We start from the raw sequence: 7,654 nt of genomic DNA, 5'->3' as shown, positions 1-7,654 counted from the left end.
AACAACCTTCAATCGCAAGAGGTTGTGGATCTTTAAGTTTTTTTTCCCGCAATTAGGCAGCAACATCCATGACTATGTCTCGAACTACTAGACGTGCCAGAAAGTGAAAGTATCTCATGGGAAGTTTGCAAGTCTTCTTCAGCCCTTGCAGGTCTTCTTTAGCCCCTTGAGATTTCAAAAGCCATTCGAACATATCAACATGGACTTTGTCACAAGGCTTCAATAAGTTTGTCATGCTCATTCCATGCAAGGGTTACATTGATGCAAAAGATATAGCTTGACTTTTCATCTGATGGTGGTATCCAATGTGCAGTATGCCACATATCATTGTGTCTCACAAAGATTCCACGTTCACCAATCAGTTCTGGGAGCGTGTTTTGACGACTTTGGTGCAAAGCTTAGTTTTTCTAGCAACTACCATCCTTAGTCCGATGGCCAAAAAAAAATCCACAATCAATTGGCCTTTGATGCTCTGAAATGTTATGTTGTAGATGCACAGTCTCAAGAAATTTCTATCATTAGTCTAGGGGATCCTAAATGACACCCATTCCATTAGTGTGCGTAGGACTTCCTATGAAGCAACATTTAGCATTAGTCTAGGGGATCCTAAATGACACCCATTCCATTAGTGTGCGTAGGACTTCCTATGAAGCAACATTTAGCAAGAAGCTCAAATGACTTCTCACTAGAGTTTTGAGAGGGTGTACAAGGATGATCACATCATAGAGTCATATGAGCAGAGCATCGAGTTCGTAAAAGATTGACACATGCCAAAAAAATCATGCTTGAATTGGGATATAAAGAAGGGCAATGGGCTATCTTTGGATCATGAAAAAGAGTGGTTGACAATGAGAGGAAGTGCCCTAAGCTCTCACATTGAAGTTTTCGTCTCTTTCCAATCATTAAGGTTATTAATCATGTATCCATGAAGTTATAGTTTCCCGCCACATGGACCATGCATACAATATTCCAACGTATAATGGATTAATCCATATGTGGGTCTAATACTAACAATGGCTCCAAATGTGAAGTGTCCCAAGATTTTTGATGAGGCAGAGGTGATTAAGCCCGCACAGATTGTTCAACATCACTTTGAAAAGAATAAAAGCAACCATTAGCACTTGAATGAACGTAGTCAAGCTCAAGCACAAGAGCATGAGGTACCATGGGTCAAAGAGGAATTTTTTACCAATTATCCTACCTCCTTTCAACATATAAGGTCGCTTGCACCTACCCTAGTTTTAATCTCAGCACGAGGGGATGTCACAACCATCTGCAGTGCATGGCTTGTTGCAGACAGCTGGCAGTCTACTAGTCACTATGTCACTACGTGGCCATATAGGTGTTGCACCACATAGCCACCACATGGCAGTCAAACTGTCAGGTCAGTTGGACCCGACCCTTGGTCGGGACAAGTTAGGTCCCAATCAGGACAAATCTTGGCCTAGTCGATACAATTCTTTCTTAAGGACCCATAAAAGGAAGCCCCAATGGGCTCTTTCATCATCCACCTTTAGAGGCTAGAGTTGGGCAGTGCACCCTCAGCCAGTAGCAGTCTAGACACACAGGATCAGGACGGGTAGAGTAGCAGCAGAACATCTCCTCTCCAGCAGCATCTACAAGGTTTCCATCAGGTCTAGGCATTAGTGCTAGACAACAGTAGCAGTGAAGCTTCATACAGTCCCTTTTTCTCCACCAGCTTGCAGTCTTCTACAAGACGGATCAATTCCCTCCATATGAAGCAAAGGATCCATCCTTCCACACAGTCTTTTATCGCCATTTATTGTAGTTGTATTCCACCCTTTGGGCTATCATAAATAAAGATGTACATGTGTGGACCCCAATTCCCCCTCAGTTCTTGCACTCACCTCACTACTTCCACTTCTCTGTCTCTATCTCTACTTAAGTTAGCAGTTAGCTTTATATAGTCGTCAAACATGCCTAGTCTTGCATCTATGCTGCTGCTTCTGTCAACTAGTGCCAAGGCCTATAAAGTGCTCCAATTATTCCATGAGGACCTAGATAGTTAGACACACACATAGATGTGTGGACCCCAATTCCCCCTCAGTTCTTGCACTCACCTCACTACTTCCACTTCTCTGTTTCTCTCTCTACTTTAGTTAGCAGTTAGCTTTATATAGTCTTCAAACATGCCTAGTCTTGCATCTATGCTGCTGCTTCTGTCAAGTAGTGCCAAGGCCTATAAAGTGCTCTAATTATTCCATGTATGATTAACCTTGTAGGGCCTGCTATAGTTTAATCCTGATTCCTCTTCAAGGCCTATAAAGTTGGCCCTATTAGGTCCATGCAGGGCCTATTATTATTTGATCCTGACTTTTGTTCAAGCCTAGGTCTTGTGCTGCCCGTTTTGCCCCATTCCTTTTAATACATGTACCCCATGGAAAACTTCCTCTCTACCCACCTGGCATTTCTCTGCCCCCTCATGTGCTACTAGCCTACCCCCCCCTTGTCCTCCTCATTTGGGGGCTCTTAGGTGGGGCATTTGCTAGGTCAAATCCACCATGAAATGGTAACAAATGAATAAAATGAGGGCCTGGACAAAAGAACATTCCCATCAAAAACTCGACAATAGACTCTAAATAGGTGGAATAGAAGTAGGTTAGGGGCTAAATGGGTTGGCATATTAGCAACTTCATGTGACAAAGCTGCAAATTTCTAATCAATCAACTTCCCATAGTATCCATCACAAGCGCACATGATTATAATGGGTACCATAATTGAAAATCAATGGGAAGGGGGAATCCCATTTCATATGTTTCTTACCACATAGCAACTATATGTTCCGAGTTATAAAGGAAATAAATGAAGATGCCTTATACATGACTAGTTCCTAATAAGCAAAGTATAAGCAATGGCAGTTGCAGTGGTGAAGTTTCTACAACAGCTAAAGCTTGTGTAATAGAAAGAAATACTAAAGAGGAAGGGTCATACTTTTGCACAGTTCCTGACAAGAAAAGTTACTTCTTCAGGTCTCAACCTAACCTTTCTTTCGTGTTGGCATGCTTTGCTGGGCACCATCCCTCCAGCTCCAATGTGTCACACCAGCCCTCCATTAGCCTGCTCACAACCAGCACTGATATCTTTTCAATGCTTTTCGGCACAGGCAGGCAAAAAAGGCAGCAGGACAGGAGCTTTCTAAAGTGTAACAAACTGTCCCCTCTGCCCATTGAAACTGCTACTGGAAAATAGCAGCTGTGATGGCCCTATTCAACAAGTCTTTACTTGAAACAGTTTCATAAAGAATTGATTTTTAATTTGGGAGTAGAACCTGACTTTGCAGCTGTGGGAAAGGGGAGGACGAATGATGGGATGTGAGAATTTATCCAAAACCAGTCATAAGAATTGAGCAGAAGTATTTTTTAAAGCACCTCCATCGTCATGTTCAACTCTACCGCCAACCAGCATCTCTTTCTGCATTCATAATCCATGCTAGACAGAATATAGACTTTAGCAGCACCAAGGCACATGCCTCTAGGGCTCAGGGGTAACACAAACTCAATGAAACAATCCCTGTAAGCCAGAACCATTGTTGAGCATACTGGAACCAGGAAACTTGGAATATTGCAAGCTAAGAACGCCGTTAATTTAAAACTCAAGTCATCCAAGAGCATTCCTTTTCACTAGCCTCCTACAGTGTCATGCACTCAGAGTTAGGATTGAAGTTAGAAATCCAGTGGCCAAATAATCCAGGTTTACATCACATCATTAATTAAATGAATTAATGGTACGATGCCCTAAGCAACAAAAACATTATTTTTTATGCATAGAAGTCCAATGTACTTCAACAAGCTTCAGTGCCATGCTCACATAGGCTTACTCTCTACACTATCTCCACACAAAAGCACCAACAGCCACTTTTGTAAGCTCATTCTTCACCTTCTGACTCAGCATTTTGAAGCCATTCAACAAAGGGCTTTGCAAATTTCTTTACCTGATCTGCTTTGGAGCCAAAACCACCTACACCTACATCATACCAAGCCAAAATACTTTCTTCATCTAAAATATCCAAATCATACATCATCTTCAACACCAAGGCCACTTCCTTCTGCTCTTCTGGTTTCCCACGAATGAAGTGTGTCCCAATAGCCCCAAGTAATAGTTCCTGAGTGTGCTCATTAGTGATCGCCTTGGATAGGTACAATTTCTTCTTCTTCACTTCTTTGGCTAGACCCTTGTAAGTCCCTTCAAAAAGGGCGTCAAAAAAGGAATTCATAACTTCCTGTCCTGAAGATTCAGGCCAGTCCATGTGCAAGAGAGCTGCCAGCTCACTAGCACTAAAACCACTTTCCAGGCATCTCTTAAAATCCTTCAGATGTTCCTCATGAATACTAAGCTCCTTGAGTGAATTCACGTCAGTCTCTTCTACTCCAGATCCAGGTTCCTGCTTTTCTGGGTGACTTTTCTTTGATACTACCTTAGTATTCTTGACCTTGGTCGTAGATGCATCACTTGCTAAGTCACCAATGGTATCCAACACAACCATCTCACTCGTAGCTGAAGTAAGTTGCTCCTTGATGCGCTGTTGTGCTGCTTTGACAGATGTATCTGTTTGCCACTGCACATCATCTTGTTCGGCTGTAGCCTCCTCTGTATCAACTTGACTAGCTGTAGAAGAATGCTCTTCTTCATCAGAACCAGATGCCTTTTTCCTGGCAACAGGAACACCCTCTTCATGATCCTTTTTCTTTTTAGCTTCCTTCTTGACGTGTTTCATCTTATCATCCAAAGCCTCACCTTCCTTTAATCTCTCTTTCTCAGGTTTTTTCATGCCTTTCTTCTGTCCCATTTTCTTCTTCTGCTCTGGAGGATTTTTTAAAATAAATGTGATCAGCTTGTCCATCATATCCACATCAGACACAAACCCACAAGCAGCACAATTCAAAGTGATTAGCTGGCTTTTTGTGATGACTATCTCAGTCTCTGGGTTCCCACATCCATAGCACTGAACATATTTCTTTATGAAATTTTCAAGAAGCCCGGCAAGCTTAGATGTATCGTGTGCACCATTCACAATTGCAGTGCCTGTTTTTTCATCAAATTTGGATTGGGCACCAAGTTCACACCCAAAGTACTTCGTTGTGTATGTAGGGGGTCTGGCCAATGCCTTTGCAACATCAACCATGTTGACCAGATTTGTTTTGATACCATTTCCCCGTCCTTCAATTTTGGTGATTAGCCTAGGCATCTTGTACCTATAAAAGGCATCATCGCGGTTGCTGGCTCCAATATTCAGATAAGCCATTTCAGAGAAAGTGGTAGGAAGAACGCTTCACAAAGTAGTCTATGCCCTCGTCACAAACTTGAAAACTGAACAAAGGGCCTTCGTCTGGCTGAAACAGACAGATGTTGTCACAGAAGAAAGCACCCCAATGATGAGGGTGGAACCAAGGGTATGCACAAGGATACACCTCGTTTTGAATCTTAGGAAACCAAGGATGCATACAAGTGAACTTCTTGATCAAGTCCGGCTGCATACAGGCAATCTGTTCGCACATGACAATAGATGTACCCGCAGCAATAGAAATGGACCTATGCCAAAAAAGAGCAGAAACAAAGATGAGGATAAAAATCTGTAATAGGTATAAAATCAACTCACTCCAATATCTGCAAGCCCAAAATTCTAAATGTAGCCCAGTGACAACAAGTTGCAAATCCTCCTAGAAAGGGAGACTTGAAATTAAACTACCAGGCAAATCACATCTTTCATATTCATACAAACAGAAACCTGGGCGCTGTGAGGAGATGGGGGAAGTGGGAGGGGATGAGGAGAATGGGAGAGGGGATGAAAAGAAGAGAGAAGAGGGGGGGGCGGGGGGGGGATGGGAGGGGATGGACAGGAAGGATGCAAGAAATGGGGAAATGGGATGGAAGACTAGGGAAAAACAGGAAATGGGAAGGGGAGGGGGAAGGGGAAATGGGAGAGGGGATGGGAGGGTTGTTGCGTCATTTCTATATCGGAGATTTGTAAAGATTTTGTATGTTTTTTTAAGGTCCTTAACTCCATAAGGTGTTATTTCAAGGTCAGGAACGAAAACGCCATCAAGATACCTGTAAAATCAACGCAGATGAGGCATACTCCTAGGCTAAGTTGGACATGAGAATCCAAGACACTGGCGTTCACAACCTTAGCCCCAAAAATCGTCCAGCTAATCAGCAGTTCTAAGAGGAGACAAGGAGATCTTAAATACTCCACACCAGACCCCCTTCCCGTGTCTGTCCCTCTCAAACCTCTCTCGCCGGACAAAAGGCCCGCACCCTTCTCCCTACCGTGAGAACTAAACGGTTTGAAAGCAAAATTTATAAACTAAACGGCTTCCTCCCTCGATTCTCCAAGGTGGTGAAGGATGGATCTGAATCTGCCTTGAACGCTCGTACGGTCACACACTGTGCCCTCGAGCCCTGGCGTGGTAAATCCATTCAAGGAAGCAAGAGAGCCAAGACAAAGGCAACGAGCAAAAGTGCGTGTACGAAGCATCAGAGCGTGGATGTGGCCCGCTGAAAGGGAGGCAAGAAGCGAACAAACAAACCAAGAAGCGAGGGGGGGGAGCCTACCGGGAAGGACCGAGAGGGCGAGAAGCAGCAGCAGCAGGAGCAGGAGATGGAGATGAGATGGAGATGGAGATGGAGGAATACATAAAAAGAGAAGAGATTGTGTTGAAAATCCTCGCGGTCATAAGGCGTGTTTCATACGTTATCTCCTTCCTAGTCAAACTCCTCATTTTGACCCTCCTCACCTCTTCAGCCCGAATTTGAAATTCCTGGTTACATGCTCTTGAAGGCCGACTTCCCGGCTCAAGCGTCCTCTCCTACAAGACTACGCTGCTCTGAGACCAACTCCAATCCTAGGACTTCACGCAAAGGGCGTGCCCAGACAAACTAAGGGTGTTTACACACTGTGGGCACCCAAGATGCAATCAATGCATCTCAACTGCTGTGGGCGGGCAATCTTGCCCGTCCATGAGCCTTGGGCGTGCCCACGGGCGAGCAAGTGTGTAAACACCCTAAGGGATCTATCCAAGGCAGGTGTGGTGTTGTGCACTAAGCCCATCAACCTTCATGCCATCACCCAGGAGGTGGCGACCCAAGGGGATTCTACCCACCAACATGCGCTGCAATCAACAAGAGCCATTCAGGCAAGGAGACGCGCACAAAAGGCACAGGAATTGCATGAGGCCTGAAAGTGGCCCAGAAGTGGGTGTGGATACCTGAGAATTCGTGAATGGCCGTCTAGGTGGGGACGCGCTATGGGTTGGAAGGTAAACAAGAGTCCAAGTCTGGGACATGCCAAGGTGTGGACTAGCAAGGCTAGTCTAAGACAAGAAGGTCTGTGACGTCACATTGAATGTACCAGCCTGTATCCCCCCTCCTCGAAAAGAGGGGCACGGCCAAGAACTAGGAATTCCATGTGGGTCCAACAACAACCTGTATCACTTGTGTGGCCGCGCTACAATTTGCAATTTTCACGCAAAAGTGATTTGGAGAAGCAAGAACCTAGCATGACTGGCCTCTTAAGGCTAGTTTCTTGATTGGAATTGAGAAGAAGAGTTATCCACCACTTTTCCATTTCACAAATGTCTGCAGACGAGGCCCACCAAAAAATTGAGTCATGGACAACTAGGGGACAACTTTTTCA

General features: G+C 44.4%; 1 protein-coding gene across 4 annotated transcripts; it reads right to left on the bottom strand.

The window, feature by feature from the left end:
- Positions 1-3,739: 3,739 nt before the first annotated feature.
- On the bottom strand, positions 3,740-6,774 carry LOC147882423 (putative eukaryotic translation initiation factor 5-1). 4 transcript variants are annotated; one of them, XM_087400416.1, is made up of 2 exons: positions 6,756-6,774; positions 3,740-5,550 (listed from the first exon to the last, which is right to left on the bottom strand). In XM_087400416.1, the coding sequence occupies exon 2, from the start codon at positions 5,261-5,263 to the stop codon at positions 3,887-3,889; it is 1,377 nt and encodes a 458-aa protein (XP_087256542.1). In that variant the 5' UTR covers positions 5,264-5,550; positions 6,756-6,774; the 3' UTR covers positions 3,740-3,886. The 4 variants fall into 4 exon arrangements, with proteins under 4 accessions (XP_087256542.1, XP_087256539.1, XP_087256540.1 ...); XM_087400413.1 differs by lacking the exon at positions 6,756-6,774 and adding an exon at positions 6,574-6,703; XM_087400414.1 differs by lacking the exon at positions 6,756-6,774 and adding an exon at positions 6,070-6,215.
- Between the last annotated feature and the right edge of the window lie 880 nt (positions 6,775-7,654).

Source organism: Dipteris shenzhenensis, chromosome 29, assembly GCF_047967505.1.
Source record: "Dipteris shenzhenensis isolate YYH24624 ecotype China chromosome 29, Dip_SZ_1.0, whole genome shotgun sequence".
Taxonomy (NCBI): Eukaryota; Viridiplantae; Streptophyta; class Polypodiopsida; order Gleicheniales; family Dipteridaceae; genus Dipteris; species Dipteris shenzhenensis.
The sequence above is the reverse complement of the archived record's forward strand: the minus strand, read 5'-3'. Positions and strand labels throughout refer to the sequence as shown.

What these genes read in the sequence shown, in the direction of transcription:
- LOC147882423 (XM_087400416.1), bottom strand. Translation starts at nt 5,263, where the DNA reads ATGGCTTATCTGAATATTGGAGCCAGCAACCGCGATGATGCCTTTTAT.